At 43.1% G+C, this 20,746-nt stretch overlaps 1 protein-coding gene across 1 annotated transcript in view; it reads left to right on the top strand.

The window, feature by feature from the left end:
• The window catches only part of STPG4 (sperm-tail PG-rich repeat containing 4), a gene marked incomplete at its 5' end in the record, with an annotated part of 150,072 nt that overhangs the window by 19,899 nt on the left and 109,427 nt on the right, over positions 1 to 20,746 (top strand). The window contains 2 exons of the mRNA XM_082252344.1: positions 1,447 to 1,518; positions 3,365 to 3,616. Coding sequence (XP_082108470.1) covers positions 1,447 to 1,518; positions 3,365 to 3,616 — 324 coding nt within the window. The remainder of the gene's footprint in view (positions 1 to 1,446; positions 1,519 to 3,364; positions 3,617 to 20,746) is intronic.

The raw sequence follows: 20,746 nt of genomic DNA, 5'->3' as shown, positions 1-20,746 counted from the left end.
AGTGGACTATAATTTTGGACTGCAACTTATCCAGCACCTTGGCACTTTTAGCACTATTAATGCATTTGATTGCACTTTATTATTATTAGTGCACTTTATTAATAATCATTGTTATTGTATTAACATTACTGGATGATTTTGGATGTTTTGTATATTTTAGATTTGGTCACTAGTGCACTTTATCATTATTTATATTTTAATTGTGATAATTTAGATACGCTTGGTAGCCCTGCTTTAGATTATTTTACAAAATCCTTTCTTGTATTAGGAGAGGAATGGACTGCAGAGAGAGAGAGAGAGATCATTTTGCCCCTGTACAAATCATTAGTAAGACCTCTCATCTGGAATATGCAGTTCAGTTTTGGGCACCAGTTCACAAAAAGGATATGGGGGAACTGGAGAAAGTGCAGAGAAGGGCAACCAAACTGATAAGAGGCATGGAGGAGCTCAGCTATGAGGAAAGATTAGAGGAACTGAATGTATTCTCTCTTGAGAAGAGGAGTTTTAGGCCCCGTTCACATAGCCGCGATCCGACTCGGGGGGGGGGGCGACCTCCGAGGTCGCGGTGCGAGCAGCGCGCCGCGACCTCAGAGCGGCCGCCACGGACTTCATAACATTGAAGTCTATGGCGGTCGCCTCCGGGTCGCCCCAAAGAAGCTCCGGACCCTTTTTCTAAGTCAGAGCGACTTGTGTCGCTCCTATTAGAACCGGTCCGCAGCTTCCCTATGGAAGGTGACCTACGGAGACCTGTGAGGCGACCAGGTCGCCTCACAGGTCGCCTTAGTGTGAGCGGGGACTAAGGAGGGATATGATCAATATGTACAAATACATAAGAGTCCATATAGTGAACTTGGTGTTGATTAATTCACTTTAGGGTCATCACAGAGGACAAGAGGGCACTCTTTAAGTATAGAGTAAAAGAGATATCATATCTAAATACGGAAAGGTTTCTTTACAGTAAGAGCTGTGAAAATGTGGAATAGACTCCCTCCAGAGGTGGTTCTGGCCAGCTCACTAAATTGCTTTAAAAAAGGCCTGGATTCTTTCCTAAATGTACATAATATAAGTGGGTACTAACATTTATAGGAAAAGTTTATCCAGGGAATATCCGATTGCCTCTTGGGGGATCAGGGAGCAATTTTTTTTCCCCTGCTGTAGCAAATTGGATCATGCTTTGCTGGGGTTTTTAGCCTTCCTCTGGATCAACTGTGGGTAAAGGATTGTGTATATGGTATTGTATTATTTATTTATTTTTCTTGATTGAACTAAATGGGTTTTTTAAACCTAACTACGTAACTACTGTATGTAACAGACTACACATTTATTTAGAAAAACACCTTATGGATTGTGCGTGGAATAACACCAAACTGCTGCAGAGTACAAATGAATCCATATTTTGATGGGGTTGGTTTTAGTTAAGCCCATTTGTTGTGTCATTGTCTACAGGTTCAGGATCTGGACAGACAAAAGAAAACTGAATTTACAGAACGAGATGGCTGGTGGTCATATTCGCTTAGGGTAAGGTTATATGGGCACGCGTGTGTACATGTATGTATGTGATCATACCCATTGACTTTCTAAAAATGGGTACTCTTCATGCAAAGAATACAAATGCACGCCACGCTTTTCAAGTATTTTATATTTGCAAAAAAATTGTAAAACCATTTATCATTTTCCTTCTACTTCACAATTATGTGTCACTTTGTGTTGGTCTATCACATAAAATCCCCAAAAAATACATTTACGTTTTCAGATGTAACATGACAAAATGTGGAAAATTTAAAGGCACCGTATATTAAAAATCACAAGGTCATCAACAGTTTATTTTTCCTGTCTGTTCTGTTAGGAAGACTTCACTTCACTTCCTGTCCTGGGGAAGTGACAGAAAGTGGGAGGAAGTGTCAAAAAGAAGGGAATTTCCCTCGTAGACAGCTGTCTTAGAAGCATGTGTACCCACTGGAAGATTTCCTCTTACCTCTGATTTTGGTGACACCTGTGAAATTTTGGATATCGTCATTTTCTGTTTCGGAGACAATGGATATCAGGACTAAAATGGTCACCAGGACTATAGGATGTGTGAATCTCCCCAACAGAGACACAGACGAGAAAAAAACTAGTCTAACCCATACGTTTTGTCTATACATGCACTTTAAAGAATATGAAAGGCAATTGCTTAAAGCAAAACTCCAGGCATTAAAGTAATCATGCCCTACAATCCCCTGGATAATGTAAACCCTTACATATACCCACTGAAGTAACTAGCCTCACGTGATAACACAGAGATAAAGTAAATTCTCCTTCATAATGTGTATCTGTTTATCTACAGCCCACTCTTCTCTACAGCCGTTCAAAATGCAGAATTTACACATCATTTCTGAGCTTCAAAAGGTAGGGGGCAGGGATCTGATGTCACACACTGCACAGCATAGAGCAAAGAGCTGAGTGTAATCTTAGACCTGAGTGGAAGGAAGGAGTGGACACACACACCCTCTACACAGTCTCATAGGTAAACAAGCACAGCTAAGGTTGGTAATCACCTGCTGTGTGCTCAAAGAAAAGAAAACCTGCCCCAGGTGAGGCTGCAATCCATGTAACAAGTTCTCTGTAGTAGGTGCTCACCCCCGATCACCACTGTTACATCGTAGGATAAGAAGAGCCGGCCGCACACCACTCGATGTAGATGCTTAAACTTTTATTCCATATAAAACAGGGACAACACAAGTGACACCGGATCTATGTTGTTAACGCGTTTTTCACGTCTCAGTGCTTAGTTATAACCTTCTGCGCGCTGGAGGGGGCCAGGGCTGTCCCCCAGGATTGTCTGGTTTTGGCATAGATTGTCAAACGTGACTCATGCAGATAGCAGAGAAATGAGAAAGGAGACAGATATCACTTCTCCTTCCTGCGTTATGGCGGCGGGTAGGGAGCAGCGGCAACATCTGTGCGGTTCAAGCTGCTGTGGGTGTGGCTACTGTGCTCTTTGGACCAATACTAAAGATCACTGGCTGCAGTGGCTGCATCATACGGTCAGCCCTGTTGTACTGAGACCTACAAGGAGGCATTGGTCACTACTGGAAATGGCTGCTGATGGTCAATGTCATGCAGCTGGAAGTGCCCACCAAGCTATTGCCAGACGAGGGTACACAAAGGTGCCATACATTCAGCCCTGCAGACCATGAAGCTGTAATGAACAGGAAAAATGAAGTAGGGTCAGGACACCTTTTGCCACGTAGATGAGTAAAAAAAAAATCTAAGCTAGAGTTTTGCTTTAAGACATAGAAATTATTTAGACAAACATTTACCGATTCTTGTTTTTTTTTTTGCATGCACACAGCTTATAACAATGTGTTGTTTGTGTTATAAGGAAACCCCCCATCCTGGCGCTTATGACCTTCGTGACTTCCTACAAGATGCAAAGCTTAACCCTGTGCAGCCGTCTTACAGCTTCAAAGGAGAAGGACGTAAAAAGCCTCTGAACCTGCCTGGGGCTGGAGAAGTTCTGTTGCCAGGCTGCTACAAGTTTCCTGAATTTGGTGATTTGGTGGAGAAGATCCCACTTACCTATGCATTCCGGAACACCCCAAGAAGTGCTGTGCAACTAGGGGTTAGAGATAAGGTAACACATATAGGCATTCAGTGCTTCCTTAATCAAATGTTGAATGCGCTGGAGTAAATAAGGGAACCTAATAAAAGATTTCCCATCTCCTCCTGTACCATATACAACTGAGACATTTTGGATTTCCCCAATGAGAACCAGTAGGTCCATATTTAGACCGTGGGGGGCCCAGGGTACTTCAGGTTCTGAGGACGCCCCATACACAGTTTACATTCTCAATGACATAGTAATGTGAGTGTGCCCATGCTCTGTGCTAAGTAAGGGTTACATTTGTAATAAGACTGCTGCCAGGTGAAAATTAGAAGTGTGAGATCCCAGCACTGTCTGTGCTCTACTCAATATGTGTTATAACCAAACAATCCAAGAAAATCACAAAATATATATAAGGGTCCTTTCACTTGGGCTTTCCGAGCAGGTCAACCTGTCAGTTTTTCATCCTGATTGGATGCTCCATGCACCTCTATGGAGCAGCGGATGTCAGTGGTGACATGTCCACTGACACCCGCTGCTATCCGTTCCGATCCTGTCCGTGAAATCCAGACGGATGGAAACCCTATTTTCCATCCGTCTGAAGGATCTGATGAAAACGGATAGGCGGGGATCTGACAGGTCTGTCTCTGCACAGAGAGCGGAGACGGACCTGTCATCCGCCTGCTCAGTGGGGATCGGCAGATTGTTCCCCCAGACAAAATGGAGTCCATCAGGTGGAAAGCCCGTGTGAAAGGACCCTGAGGCTGGGTTCACACTGGGACGGCTTCAAAGTCGCCTGACTCTGAAGTAGAGATCGACCGATTATCGGCAAAGCCGATATATATCGAGGGCCGATATGCACTTTCCCCGATATATCGGAATCGGCCACCAAGGTGACCGGTATTGCCGATATTTAGGGAAAGTGCTTGTACCGGAGTGATGCCTACAGCTAGAGGCATCACCCCGGTTCCGGCGTCCATAGCCAACGGTCAGGTATCTTGGAATGACAACCGATGCGGCTGAGACCCCCAGATCCCTCCACAAGAGTACCTGTAAAGTAAAAAAAAAAACAAAAAACAGTTTTTAAATGTACAAAAATATTGGTCAATATCGGCCGATACCAATATGCATTGACCAAAATATCGGTATCGGCAACGAAAAACCGATGTCGGTCGATCACTACTCTGAAGCCGCCCCGTGCAGCGCGACTTCAGCGGGGCTTGCAAACGACTTCTCTAATAGAAGTCAATGCAAGTCGTCCCCAAAGTAGTGGAGGAACCTTTTTCTAAGTCGGAGCGACTTGAGTTGCTCCGATTTAGAACGGTTCCATTGCACTGAATGGAGCACGACTTGTCAGGCGGCTAAGTCGCCCGACAAGTCGCCCCAGTGTGTAAACATCCAATTCTTTGAAATTTTGGATGATGGTGTACATCCCCAACTTTACCTGCTATGGGAATGGTTCAATTTCACTGATAAAAAAACAGTTTAACAGTGCTGATAATACATCCATAAACAAATAAATCATAATAGTATGAATATAAAATAAGTTAATTAAGTGCTTTAGCCTAGAATGGGGGTCAGAAGGAGGCCAGGAAGAGGGCGAGTGGGAGGGGTGCCGAGTCACTGTACCATAGGCCTCTGGATTGTACCTGCCCCCTGCGATGAAAGTTGCCAGTCAGCCCCTTCTGGAAATGACCCAGCAATGCCAGAATTTTGAACCTGCGTTACTAAAAGTACAAGGTTTGGAGTTCTGCAGTCTATGCATTGGGTCTGATGTGAGGTCAAAAGTTTATGCATCCATATTCATACCTAGGAACATGGGCCATGCTTGCAGTGCAGCCCCATTTGCTTACATAGGAGAATTTGACAGGCGGTGCCACCTATCAAATTTGGCATGTAGCAAACTCAGTATGTGCAAAGTATTGTGGCTGCCATAATGTATACCTATCCGAGTAGCACCATGTCCACTTGTAAGCAGAGTTGTATAAAGTACTCAAAACCCATACTTGAGTAAAAGTACAAGTGCTCGATCAAAAAGTGACTTGAGTAGAAGTGGAAGTGCTCGATCAAAAAGTGACTTGAGTAGAAGTACTAAAGTATTCAACATTTTTTGTACTTAAGTATTGCAAGTAGTTTTTTTTTTAAATTTTGCTACTCAAGTACTGAAAGTAAAAGTACCAGTAGTTTTGAAAAAAAATTGCTACTCAAGTACTGAAAGTAAAAGTACAAGTACTGTGTTATGTAGTTATTAAAGAAAGAAGTCAAAAGTTTGAACATCATATTGTTTTTTATTATTTCAAATGCAGCTTTTATTTATACATACAGTAGCATTTATTTTTGTATGCGCTGATAATACACATGTTTTGAGCTTCATGAAACCTGCCATCTACTGTTCTGGCAGTGGTAATTTTTATAATTGTAACGAGTAACTATGCAGCACAAAAAAAAAATATCGGAGTAGAAGTATTGAAATCATCGAAAAAATGTAGTGAAGTAAAAGTGGAAGTAGGAGAAAAAAATTCTACTCTAGGAAAGTACAGATACCGCCTTTTGGTACTTAAGTACAGTAGTGAAGTAGTTCTACTTAGTTACTATACATCTCTGCTTGTAAGTAAGGAGTTGAGGGAGCTAAAAATGCAGATAAACTACCTATATTTACCTCCCGATTGCAGCCCATGTGAAAGGGGCCTCAAGATTCTTTCTGCAATATCACACTAATTGCTTCTTGCTGCTTTGCAAAATGGTACACGCTGCAACAAAATATATTTTAAGCTGTGTATATGTTCACCCATCGGAAAAATGTACCAGGGTAGGTGTGTCCCCAGCTGGGGTGAATCATTATGTGAACCTAAAGCAGAGGTGAACTGAGCTCATCTGAATACATTCCAGGTGCTTAACCACTTGCCGACCGCCGCACGACTATCTACGTCGGCGGTCAGCCCCTCACAGGCAAACTAACGTAGGGCTACGTTGCTTGCTTGTGAGGGTCTAGGGAGCGAGCGCGCGCTGCCGGAGGCGCGCTCCCGCTCCCGCGCGGTCACGGACCCCCCCCCCCCCCGCGTGTGTGACCAGTGGACCCGATGTCCGCCGGCCACTCGGCGATCGGCGGGGGAGAGGGAGAATGTCAGGCAGCTTGTCTAAACAAGCGACCTGTCATTCTCCTCGCTGTAAAGACACTGATCACATGGATCTACTATGTAGATCCGTTGATCATTGTCCTTACAGCTCAAGCCACAGCCAATCACAGTAGAAAGCACGCCCCTAGGGACACACACAGCCTCTCCCTCCCAAATAAAGTTAACCCCTTCACTACCAGTGTATTTTTACAGTAACAGTGCATATATATAGCACTGATTACTGTAGAAATGTCACTGGTAACCCCAAAAGTGTCAAAAATGTCAGTCAAGGGTCCGATCTGTCCGCCGCAATGTCGCAGTACCGCAAAAAAAATCGCAGATCGCCGCCATTACGCGTTAAAAAAAAAAACAACAAAAATGACAAAAATCTTTCCCTTTGTTAGTAAACGTGATAACTTTTGCGCAAACCAATCAAAATACGCTTTTTGCGATTTTTTTTACCAAACATATGTAGCATAAAGCAAATTGGCCGAAAATGTTAAAAAATTTTGATTTTACATTTTTTTTGGGGGGAATTTCATATAAAAAAATGTGAAAAATATTGCTATTTTTGCAAAATTTACGCTCTTTTTTTGTTTATAGCGCGTGATCAAAAAATCGCACAGGTGATCAAATACCACCAAAAGAAAGCTCTGTTTGTGGGAAAAAAAAGGATGCCAAATTCGTTTAGGTACAGCGTCGCACGACCACGCAATTGTCCGTTAAAGTCACGCAGTGCCAAATCGCAAAATACCCCCTGGTCGGAATGGGGGTAAAATCTTCCGGGGCTTAAGTGGTTAAAGGGTAACTCCACTTTCGTTGGGAAAAGAAATCAGCAAATTAAAAAAGAAACAATATAGCGTATACAATTGCGACACAAATCATATTTTAATTGAATGTTATTAAATATGACCTTTCCTTTTCAATCTGCAACTGTTGTAGTTTTCTGAAAATGCAATATGGCTACCTGGAGGTGTTCTGCACACAGAATGTATACTGACCACACCCCCAGAAACATCATTTCCTGCTTGTGTGATTGACTCAACAATTTCCCCAAAAGTCTGCCTAAGATACAAGTCAGATTTCTGGCATCCCCTGCAATAAAAATGTCATCTTTGGTGAGATACTCCCAATGGGAACACCTCTATAGGGATGCAGACCCAGCAGCTTTCCTCATTAGAGTCCTGCAGCTGCCACAGCTGATAGATAATTATGAAACCACTCCCATTAGACCCACTCAGCACAGAGGAACAAACAATGATTTCTTCAGAATAACAAAAGGTAGGAATCTGCAACAAAGTTTGTTAAAATCCTTGCAATGTACAGAGATCACCCAGAGGGGAATGTTTTGTTCTCAACAAAAGAGGAGTCACACTTTAGTAACAAAATGTTTGCCAAAGTCTTCTGTTTCATTTTTCTTAAAAAAACAGTCACAGCATGAATAGAAAAGCCTTCCCCCTGTCAGCATGCTGTAGAAACAGAGACTTGGAGGTGGATTTACTCATACTGGAAAGTACAAAATCTGGTGCAGCTGTGCATGGTGGCCAATCAGCTTCTAACTTCAGTTTGTTCAATTAATCTTTGACAATAAAACCTGAAAACTGATTGGTTTCAATGCAGAGCCGCACCAGATTTTGCACTCTTCTTTTGCTGTCTGTGTGGAAGCAGTGCAATCTCTAAAAAGAGGTCCAACACGCCCCCTGCTGATCTTTAGTTCTGAAATCTGCAAAGTTCACACTCCCAGCTGATTGGAGAGCTCTAGCTCTAACAAAGCATGGGGTATGATGGACTTCTGCAGAGAGACCACTGTTATAGATAGCAAGTGTGTTTCTCTGCAGTCTGCTTGAAAAGCACAGACTTGTCTACTCAGTGCCCTCTTAAGAGCATTATACGCTCTCGGGCAATGCAGTGCACTGGGGCCCCGCCTACACAATCACCCACGAGAATAAAAATGCAAATTATCGATAAGGTGATATTTATTGGTACAGCAGTGCCAGGGTCATGACAGCTTCCAAGTTCGGCGGCTGGGTCCGGTGAACACACACACGGATGGGAGTCAGACTTGACTGTCCTGTGTGTTCCGGTTCCTGTGGAGGCGGACAGGCATTCCTGCAGTTGTGGGCTCCCCCTCCATGGTCCAAGTCTGACAGCAGTGCAGGACCGACAGGAGCTTGCCACCTACTAAGTTCAGCAGCAGGATGCATACAGGAGTTGGGACTAATGCTTGGCTGGGTCGCTGGGCAGGTGGGGCCCCCTGAGCAGGTAGAGCCCTTGGGCAACTGCCCAGCTTGCCCATTCGGTAAGACAGCCTTGTGTCTACTCAGACTGTGGCAGCTTGATTAAAGGCAAATTCCATAATTAATGTAATAAATGCAGTCACATTTTTATTTATTTATTTATTTTTTAAATGTGCTGTTACCATATTGTGGCCTGCAGAGTAGATTGCAGGTGCAATGCTTAGGCTCCTGCAGACTCTTCCTCCAGACCCATACTGAGGTACAGACTTTCAGGTATGGGTCTGGAGGAATTAGTCAATGGACTACAAGTGACATGATGTCACCACATTGAGATCTACAAGTTCCTGTGCCTCAGGGGAAGATGGGATTTGTAGTCTATCCATTTATAGATATCTGTGAATGCAGGCTTAGGTTTATATAATACAGGTACTTTTATAGCACAATCCAGGGGCATAACTACAGGGGTTGCAATTGCAACTGGGCCCCATGCTCCAGGGGGCCTGTGCGGCTCCCCTGTACACCTGGATAGGAGGGTCGGCGGGGGCAGCTTGTAGAGAAACCACTGTCCTCCTTTTTCCTCCTGTAGCTGCAGGAGGAAAATGGAGGAGATTGGTTCCTCTGTACGCTGCCCCCGCCACTCCTCCTATCCAGTTCACTTGTGTTCTGCTGTCTCTGGACCCCTGTGTGCTCCCCTGGTCCCCCCCCCCCCTACTGTGCTCTCCCCCCCTCCACTCTGCTCCCTTCCATCTCCTGCAGTCTGCTGCAGGGGTGTGTCACAATAGCAAACCAGGAAGGGGCGGGGGAGTAAATATGTAATTTGTGAGGTCAGGCACTGACAATGTTGGATGAGAAGGTCTGGATTTCAGTCTCCGCTTTAATTCATCCCAAAGGTGTTCTATCAGGTTGAGGTCAGAACTCTGTGCAGGCCAGTCAAGTTCCTCCAGCCCAAACTCGCTAATCTATGTCTTTATGGACAGAGCAGACAGAGGTGACTGACAGTCACCAGCTCTCTGTTCAGGGAACCCTGAAATCCAATCGATCGTGGTGTTTGATTGCTCGGTTCTCAGTTTTAGAGCCAGCACGGGACAGATACAGCATTGGACCGATGCATCCACCTTGGTAAGTATGATTCTGCATAAAAAAAAGTCCATACTTGAGCCGTGCAGATGTATCGCCCTCAGAGCTACTGGTCATCCTGGCCAGCACTGAAATTAACCCTATTTGCCTAACACATATGTTTTCTGGCAGCTAAAAAATTCCCAGTGCATTTCTTCCCCAAAAACTTACAAGGCAGCTGTTTGTCTGCATAAAAAAACACCACTGTGTAAAGAAGTTTGTGTTGTTTGCTGAGAAACAATATTATAAGTAAAAGTCAACGTGGATTCACAAAAGATCGAACTTGTCAAACAAATCTGATTTCTTTTTATGAGGAAGTTGGCACACACTTAGCCAAAAGAGTGGCTGTTACTTTCCAAAACGTTTGACGCAGTTCCCCACAGATGGCTAATATAGTTACATAGTTTATGAAGCTGAAATAAAGACACAGGTCCATCTGGTTCAACCTATGTGTGTATTCATGTGTGATTTCTTTATTCTCTAACAATTCCCATAGATCTATACCAGTGATGGCAAACCTATGGCACGCGTGCCACCTCTGGCACGCAGAGCCCTCTCCGTGGGCACCCAAGCTATAGTTTTCTGAGCAGTTCCGGGCACACAAAAGCTCCACAGAATTCACTGGGAGGAAATAGCGCCCAGTGTCTCAGCACTGTCCCGGCACAGCCCTTCCTCCTCCATATCATCCCACAGCACTTTGACTCAGAGCACAACTCTTTGGAGAAAACGCTGGGGGACCAACTCACAGACCGGCAGAAAGGGTGGTCAATCACCTCCTCCAGCCATGCGATGAACAGCCAATCAACTGGGCAGCCAATCACCTCTCTCATCCAGGGAATGAACAGCCAGTTGACTAGCGTTGGAGGAGAAGTGAGCGTTTGTTTGCCCGGGGGGGTTGCCGAATGCACCCGCTTCGTTCCATTGAGGAGAAAGCCCAGAGATGAGTCCGGAGCTGCTAGTAATGAGCTGTGCCATGTGACCGTGTTCTGTGCTATGGGTGTGTGGGCAGAGGGAGCATGATGGGCTACATGAGTGTCACTGCACCACTGCCGTACCACAGCGGGGGAGGGGGTGGTGAGTTGCAGAGGGGGGACCAGATGTTTGATGGAGAGGAAAGTGTGCCATGAGCTGTATGGAGGGGTGGAATGCATGGTGAGAGGGGGTGCTATGAGTTACATGACGATGTGTAATGTGTAGCTCACTGATGTGATGTGGCCGGAGAACAGAGTTGTGAGCTGAAGAGCGATACATAATATGTACTAGAAATTTACAGTGTGATGGATATGTGCGATGTGCTGCATGGCGATGTGCTGCATGGCGATGGATGTTGGCACTTTGAAATAAATAAGTTAGTTTTGTGTTGCAGTTTGGGCACTCAGGCTCAAAAAGGTTCGCCATCACTGCTCTATACAGTAAAACCTTGGATTCCGAGCATAATTCCTTCCGGAAACATGCTTGTAATCCTTGTAAGCACTCGTATATCAATCATAAGAAATTATGGAAACTCAGATGATTCATTCCACAACCATTCATTTATTTAAAAAAAAATGTAGGTAAGTAGGAATACCTCTGTGGTGAAAAAAAAGTGTCAATAGGGAATGCAGAAGGCAGAATCCAGCAGGAGCTACTGAGTATAAAATAGAAGAGAGGCGCCTCTAAGTGTAGCAATATGGTTACATTTAATGAAGGAACAACATTTAGCAACTCACATGGTTGATGATTAAAAGAGGCACATCTAAGTATTCAGGCATTCGTTGTAAAGCTGTCCACATAGACCGTCCTCCACACCGCCATCAATGCCATCCCTTCCACGCTGCTCTCCAAGAGCGCTTCAAGCCTCGCTTTCAGATCGCTCCACTGCAGGATAGTCTTCCTGTCACGATTGCAGACTGATGGCGGTGTGGAGAACTGTCTATGTGGGCAGCTTTACCCTGGATACCTGCATACTTAGGCTCCATGTACACGGGATGCTGGAAATGGCCGTTTAGGAGCAAGTGGGCGTTTTTTTCAGAAGCCCCTGAACCCATCTACATTTTATCTTATCTGTCCATGTACACCAGGTCGTTTACAGTCATTTGCAGGCAGTTGCGTTCAGGGACTGTTTTTAGAACGCAATTATTTGCGTTCGAACGTGTGTTTCCTGGCGTTTCAAACGCGTCCGAACGTGTCCGAACGCGATGACCCGCGTTTAGCGTTTGCGTTTTTCCATTTTAAAGGGGAATCATTTTTTTGACCTCTAGGAACGGTTCTAAACGCAAACGCCGCTAAACGCGGGTACAAACGCGACCGAACGGACGTTTCAAACGTCCTAAAAATTCCAGCATTCAAAGGGACTTTTAACAACGTCCCGTGTACATGGAGCCTAAGATGTGCCTTTTACATTAACCATGTGAGTTGCTAAATGTTGTAAATTCATTAAATGTATGGAATACAATTAGCATGCCTATTGCACACTACCCACAGCGCTTGCAACACTATAAAAACATGATCAGTATCAATTAATAAAACATTTGGCTACAGTACATAAAAGTGCTAGTGCAAGAGAAGATAGTCCAAAAAAGTCCTTATCACATATATATGAAGTGCATAAAACATATAAGGTGCTCCGTAAAGTCCGTATTAAATATAAATAAGGTGCATAAACATATAAAGTGCTCAGTGAGATTCAGAAGATAAAGGCCTGTACACACATAGTGATTGTCGGCCGTAAATATTCGGCCACCGACTGATCGGCCGATTGTCGGCTTGTTAGTATGATGCTTCCGACAACCGACTGCGACTTTTCGGCCGAACAGAATCTGGTGTGCAGGCATTAAAATTTTTGTTGGCCAACACCAGAATGGCCGATTGTTCCTCAGTCAGTACAGAATTCGGCCGACAAACATCAAATGAGCAAGACTGGGCATGCTCAGAGAAGAAAAAACACACAGAAAGTTAACCATCACATGACATCACTTCTGCAGTCCGCTGTTGTTGGCCGACAAAATTCGTGTGCAGTCTTTAGCGCTTTTCAACCGACAGGACAGCACCGGACAAAAGACGGCCGATCGTTCGGCCGACATTCGGTACGTGTGTACGGGGCTTTAGAAACAAAAAGTCTGTCTGCCAGATTCCTACCCAGTGGGTGAAGGAATAGTAGATGGAAGAAACACCCCGGGCTGTCAATGAGGTAGGTAGATTTCCAACTCACCAGATGTAGTTGATCTTACTTGCTATATAGCAATAAGATCAAAGGAGGCTTATGTGGTCACCATGACCAGGGAGACGTAAATACGCCTCCCTGGTCATGGTGACCACATAAAGTTCAGCATTGGACTCTTTACTTTTTAACCTGTTTAAAATTATATAGAATTTTGGATTAAAAGTACCATTTCAGTCTTTGCAGATGACACCAGGCTATGTAGTAGTGTACTGTCCTTATAGCATGTCTCCAACTAGGGATGAGATTCGAGTTCGAAGCTAAGTTCCCCCGAACATCGATCGTTAAATTGTTCGTAGAATGACGAACAAATGTGCTTCTTCACAGGAAATTCAAGATCCCATAATGCACTGCGTGCGTGCGGCGCGTGCGGTGCGTGCTGTACGTTATGTGATTGGCCAAAGCATGCACCCTGACCTCATGCTTTGGCCAATCAAATGATCTCTGCCATGTTTGGACAAAAGGCAGGCTGTCTTTAGCCAATCATGGCTCAGGGGCTAAGTACACGCCCCCACACTACATAAAAGCTACTCGCGCAGCCGCAGCGTGTAGTGTGATTGTGTGGGGGATGAGACAGGGAGAGGAAAGTGTTTGAGGCAGGCAGAGAATAGTTTTTCTGCAGTTTGTCAGACAGTGCAGTGAGACATTGCTAGCAGTGAGGCAGTTCAGAGATCAGATAGTGAAGTATATTCGGTAGTGCATACCATACAACATATACCATACATAGATCTCTATCTATATATAGGGCTATCAATTACATCATATCTGGTCATTGCGTATTTTATCGGTCACTTGCGTATACCCTATATCCACCACATCTCTATCTATATACAGGTCCTTCTCAAAAAATTAGCATATTGTGATAAAGTTCATTATTTTCTGTAATGTACTGATAAACATTAGACTTTCATATATTTTAGATTCATTACACACAACTGAAGTAGTGCAAGCCTTTTATTGTTTTAATATTGATGAAAACTCATGAAAATCCAAAATTCCTATCTCAAAAATTTAGCATATCATGAAAAGGTTCTCTAAACGAGCTATTAACCTAATCATCTGAATCAACTAATTAACTCTAAACACCTGCAAAAGATTCCTGAGGCTTTTAAAAACTCCCAGCCTGGTTCATTACTCAAAACCGCAATCATGGGTAAGACTGCCGACCTGACTGCTGTCCAGAAGGCCATCATTGACACCCTGAAGCAAGAGGGTAAGACACAGAAAGAAATTTCTGAACGAATAGGCTGTTCCCAGAGTGCTGTATCAAGGCACCTCAGTGGGAAGTCTGTGGGAAGGAAAAAGTGTGGCAGAAAACGCTGCACAACGAGAAGAGGTGACCGGACCTGAGGAAGATTGTGGAGAAGGACCGATTCCAGACCTTGGGGGACCTGCGGAAGCAGTGGACTGAGTCTGGAGTAAAAACATCTAGAGCCACCGTGTACAGGCGTGTGCAGGAAATGGGCTACAGGTGCCGCATTCCCCAGGTCAAGCCACTTTTGAACCAGAAACAGCAGCAGAAGCGCCTGACCTGGGCTACAGAGAAGCAGCACTGGACTGTTGCTCAGTGGTCCAAAGTACTTTTTTCGGATGAAAGCAAATTTTGCATGTCATTCGGAAATCAAGGTGCCAGAGTCTGGAGGAAGACTGGGGAGAGGGAAATGCCAAAATGCCTGAAGTCCAGTGTCAAGTACCCACAGTCAGTGATGGTCTGGGGTGCCATGTCAGCTGCTGGTGTTGGTCCACTGTGTTTTATGAAGGGCAGGGTCAATGCAGCTAGCTATCAGGAGATTTTGGAGCACTTCATGCTTCCATCTGCTGAAAAGCTTTATGGAGATGAAGATTTCATTTTTCAGCACGACCTGGCACCTGCTCACAATGCCAAAACCACTGGTAAATGGTTTACTGACCATGGTATTACTGTGCTCAATTGGCCTGCCAACTCTCCTGACCTGAACCCCATAGAGAATCTGTGGGATGTTGTGAAGAGAAAGTTGAGAGACGCAAGACCCAACACTCTGGATGAGCTCAAGGCCGCTATCGAAGCATCCTGGGCCTCCATAACACCTCAGCAGTGCCACAGGCTGATTGCCTCCATGCCACGCCGCATTGAAGCAGTCATTTCTGCAAAAGGATTCCCAACCAAGTATTGAGTGCATAACTGAACATAATTTTTTGAAGGTTGACTTTTTTTGTATTAAAAACACTTTTCTTATATTAGTCGGATGAAATATGCTAATTTTTTGAGATAGGAATTTTGGGTTTTCATGAGCTGTATGCCAAAATCATCAATATTAAAACAATAAAAGGCTTGCACTACTTCAGTTGTGTGTAATGAATCTAAAATATATGAAAGTCTAATGTTTATCAGTGCATTACAGAAAATAATGAACTTTATCACAATATGCTAATTTTTTGAGAAGGACCTGTATATAGGGCTATCGATTACATCATATCAGGCGATTAAGTACTTTATCGGTCAATTGTGCATACCCTATATCCATCACATCTCTATCTATATATAGGGCTATCGATTACATCATATCAGGTGATCCCGTGTCCAAAAGTTCACCGCAATATCGCAGTCCTGCTATAAGTTGCTGATCACCGCCATTACTCATAAAATAATTAAATAAAGAAAAATTAATACATATATATCATAGTTTGTAGACGCTATACATTTTGCACAAACCAATCAACTTGTTGGGATTTTGTTTTTTACCAAAAACATGTAGCAGAATACATATTGGCCTGAATTTATGAAGAAATTGGATTTAACATTTTCTATTGGATATGTTTTATAGCAGAAAGTAAAATATATATATATATATATATATATATATATATATATATATATATATATACTGTACAGTATACTGGTATATATATTTATATATATATTTTTTTTATTTTATTTTTTTCAAAATTGTCGCTCTTTTTTTGTTTATAGCGCAAAAAATAAAAACCGCATAGGTGATCAAATACCACCAAAAGAAAGCTCTATTTGTGGGAAAAAAATGACATACATTTTATTTGTTTACAGCGTCGTGCATGACCGCGCAATTATCAGTTAAAGTAACGCAGTGCCAAAAAGCAAAAAATGGCCTGATCATTTGGGGGGGGGGGGGGGGGTAAATCTTCTGGAGGTCAAGTGGTTAAAGAATTTTAATTGAGCAAAGTTAACTTTAAAAGATTTGCAGCCTATGAACTCAGTAAAGGATCTATGATGCCTGTGTTCTCATGTCATATCCTTTACCAGCCTAAAAGTCAAGAAAAGTGTAAAGAAATGAATGTCAAGTCAAGAAATTAATGTCAAACTGTCTGAATAAACATTTAAAATAATTTACTTGGTAGTGCGGGGTCTGATGCTGAGGTGTATATTCCATTGATTCCATCAAAACTCAATTTTTTGGCCCCTATGTAAGAAATTATGTTCGGAATGTTGATATCAAAAATTTATCAGGACTGACCCGTATCCAGAGATTAATGTACAGGAATGTTCAGCTAATAAAACACTTCAAAGCAACTTCAAAGTAAACACAACAATACATTATTTCTTCCCAGGAAGATGAAGAGGAACCTTCATCTTCGAGGACGGAGACAAAAATGACTAACATGATGGTTTCATTATGTTTTAATCTTTGATATTACATTTATATCCCCAAGGACAAACACATTTTACTGTGTTACACAGTTTGAATTTTTAAATCTCTTTTTGTAAGACAAAGTTCATCTAAAAGGTTGGTGGTAGCTATTCCTAACACCGTAGTAGGAGAAAGTTAAAAGGTAACTCCACTTTCGTGGGGAAAAAAATAGCAAATAAAGAAAGAACAAAATCGCGTATACATTTGTGACACAAATCATATTATAATTGAATGTTATTAAAAATGACCTTTCCTTTTCAATCTGCAGCTGTTGTCATTTTCTGAAAATGCAATGCAATATGGCCACCTGGAGCTGTTCTGTACATAGAATGTATACTGACCACACCCCAGAAACATCATTTCCTGATGTGTGATTGGCTCACCAATTTTCCCAGAAGTCTGCCTAAGATACAAGTCAGATTTCTGGCATCCCCTGCAACAAAAATGTCATTTGTGGTGAGATACTTCCAATAGGAACACGTCTAAAGGGATGCAGGCCCAGCAGCTTTCCTCATTAGAGCCCTGCAGCTGCCACAGCTGATAGATAATTATGAAACCACTCCCATTTGTCCCACTCAGCACAGAGGAACAAACAGGGATTTCTTCAGAATAACAAAAGATAGGAATCTGCAACAAAGTTTGTTAAAATCCTTGTAATGTACAGAGATCACCCAGAGGGGAATGTTTTTTTCTCAACAAAAGTGGAGTTACGCTTTGAAGCAATTTTTTTTTTTACATTTTGGATAGAGTAAAGGAGGGTTATAACCCCTGTAATGTTTATTTTTGCCATCTGTGTCCCATTGGGGAGATTTCCAAATACGGCAGCTGCTCACTTTTAATACACTGCTCAAAAAAATCAAAGGAACACTTTTTATTCAGAGTATGGCATTAGGTCAATTAAACTCCTGGGAAATTGATCTGGTCAGTTAAGTAGCAGAGGGGGTTGTTATTCAGTGTCAGCTGCTTTGATGTTAATGAAATAAACAACAGGTGCACTAGATGGGCAACAATGAGACAACCTCCAAAACAGGAATGGTTTTACAGGTGGAGGACATTACATTTTTTCCCAACTCATCTTTTCTGACTGGTTTTCACTATTTTTTGCATTTGGCTGGGGTCAGTGTCACTACTGATAGCACGAGGCGATACCTGGACCCTATAGAGGTTGCACAGGCAGTCCAACTCCTCCAGGATGGCACACCGATACGTGCCATTGCCAGAAGGTTTGCTGTGTCCCCCAGCACAGTCTCAAGAGCATGGAGGAGATTCCAGGAGACAGGCAGTTACTGTAGGAGAGCTGGACAGGGCCATAGAAGGTCCTTAACCCATCAGCATGGCCAGTATCTGCTCCTTTGTGCAAGGAGGAACAGAATGAGAACTGCCAGAGCCCTACAACATGACCTCCAGCAGGCCACTGGTGTGAATGTCTCTGACCAAACAATCAGAAACAGACTTCATGAGGGAGGCCTGAGGGCCTGACGTCCTCTAGTGGACCCTGTGCTCACTGCCCAGCACCATGGAGCTCCATTGGCATTTGCCATTGAAAATCAGAATTGTCAGGTCCGCCACTGGTGCCCTGTGCTTTTCACAGAAGAGAGAAGGTTCCCCCTGAGCGCATGTGACAGACGTGAAAGGGTCTGGAGAAGCCGTGGAGAACGTTATGCTGCCTGTAACATTGTTCAGTATAACCGGTATGGTGGTGGGTCAGTGATGTTCTGGGGAGGCAAATCCATGGAGGGACACACAGCCCTCTACAGGCTAGACAATGGCACCCTGACTGCCATTAGGTATCGGGATGAAATCCTTGGACTCATTGTCAGACCTTACGCTGGTTCAGTGGGTCCTGGGTTTCTCCTTCATATGGTGAGAGTATGCATCCAGCTCCTCCTGAAGAATGAAGGAATTAATACCATTGAATGGCCCCCAGGCTTGTCTGACATAAATCCAATAGAACACCTCTGGGACATTATGTTTTGGTCAATCTGACGCCGCCAGGTTGCACCTCAGTCTATCCAGGAGCTCAGTGATGCCCTGGTCCAGATCTGGGAGGAAATACCCCAGGACACCATCTGTCGTCTCATAGTAAAATGCCCCGACATTGTCAGGTATGCATACAAGCACGTGAGGGCCATACAAACTGCTGAGTACCATTTTGAATTCCTGCAATGAAATTTCAGCAAAAAGGACTCGCCTGCTGCATCATTTTTTCACTTTGATTTTCGGGGGTGTCAGCCCTCTGTAGGGTGATAATTTCAATTTCCATCAAACAATGTGGCATCCTTTCGTTCCTAACACATTACCCAGTCCATACCCGTACAGATATCCAGCATGAGATTTTTCCTCATTGAGATCTGATGTGTTTTCAAAGTATTCCTTTAATTTTTTTGAGCAATGTAGGACACTTACCTATCCAGGTATCCCGTGATGTCGGCACTCCTAGGGAATTCGTCAGTCGGCTTCAGATGCAGGCTCTGGCATCTGTAGTAAGATAAACAGGAAGTAAGATAAACAGGAAGTGAAGCCTTGCGGCTTCACAGCTTGCTTCCTACTATGTATGCGCATGCGCGAGTCGTGCTGAGCTTTCTGAATGGTCCTGCTGTCTTCTCTATGTATCCCAGAAGGCAGCAGGGGGAAGGAGGAGAGGCCGGAAATGTTGTAGATTGCCAAGGGGTGATCTTACCCGGAAATGGGAGCGGGTAGCTGTCAAAACCAAGTACCCACTCCCCCCCCCAAAAAGTTCCAAATGTGGCAGTGGAGGGTGCAAACAAGAGGAGCTTCCCTTTTTGGATGGAACTCTCTTTTAAGGGAATCTTTTTGGGACCCCCAGGTCACCGGAACTAGTGCCCCATTGAATGATTTCCCCCATATTACTTTTTTTGGGGGAGAACCCAAAATTTTGGATTTTCTTTTACTTTTACTTTCAATGATAATGGTAAACAGGAGAAATAGAGAGGGTGAATCACTCTAATGGGGACACAGACGGCAATAAAAACTGACAGGTGTTCTAATCCCTCTCCACTCTATCCAAAACTTTAAAAAGAGTTTTGCCTTTAGTTATACTTGAGGGCAGGTTGGATAAAAATCGATGATTTTTTTAAAAAATTAACAAAATCAATTTTTTTAAATTTAAATCAGATTTTTTTTTATTTAAATCTAATTTTTTTTAATTTTTATCAAATGTATTTTATTAAAATGCTTTTAGTGTAAAATCTATCTAAAGATAGTTTTCTATTTAAGATAAAATACAGTAATAATTTAGTTTATTCAGTATGAAATGGAGCTTAGTTATTTAGCATTAGGCTGTATATGCTGCAATATATACATTTTTGGTAAACTTATTCAATGAATCCAAGCTCTGCAAGCTGAGATAACATTGATGCATTCACACAATTTCACAGTAACTACCAGCAAGAATGAATCCTTACATTTAAAGAGCACTTGTCACTTCAGATCCATCATGGCAGCGCCTGTTAGCGGGCATCCACTCACCTGCTGCTGCCACGTCCCCCACCTTGTTGTGTCGCTGCCGCATCACCAACCATCCCATTAACCACTTTAAAACCGGAGGATTTTCCTGCTTAATGACCAGGCCACTTTTTTCAACTTGGCACTGCGTGACTTTAACTGACAATTGCATGGTCATGAAATGCTGTACCCAAACAAAATTTACGTCCTTTTTTTCCCACAAACAAAGCTTTCTTTTGGTGGTATTTTATCACCTCTGCGCTTTTCATTTTTTGCAATATTAATAAAACAATAGCGAAAATTTTGCGGAAAATTTACATTTTCTATTTTGACAGTTTAAAAATATCCAATATATTCAATTTTTGTCATATATTTAGGCCAAA

Source organism: Pelophylax lessonae, assembly GCF_965119305.1.
Source record: "Pelophylax lessonae genome assembly, chromosome: 3".
Classification (NCBI taxonomy): Eukaryota; Metazoa; Chordata; class Amphibia; order Anura; family Ranidae; genus Pelophylax; species Pelophylax lessonae.
Note: the sequence above shows the minus strand (reverse complement) of the source record. Positions and strands in the feature narration are given on the sequence as shown.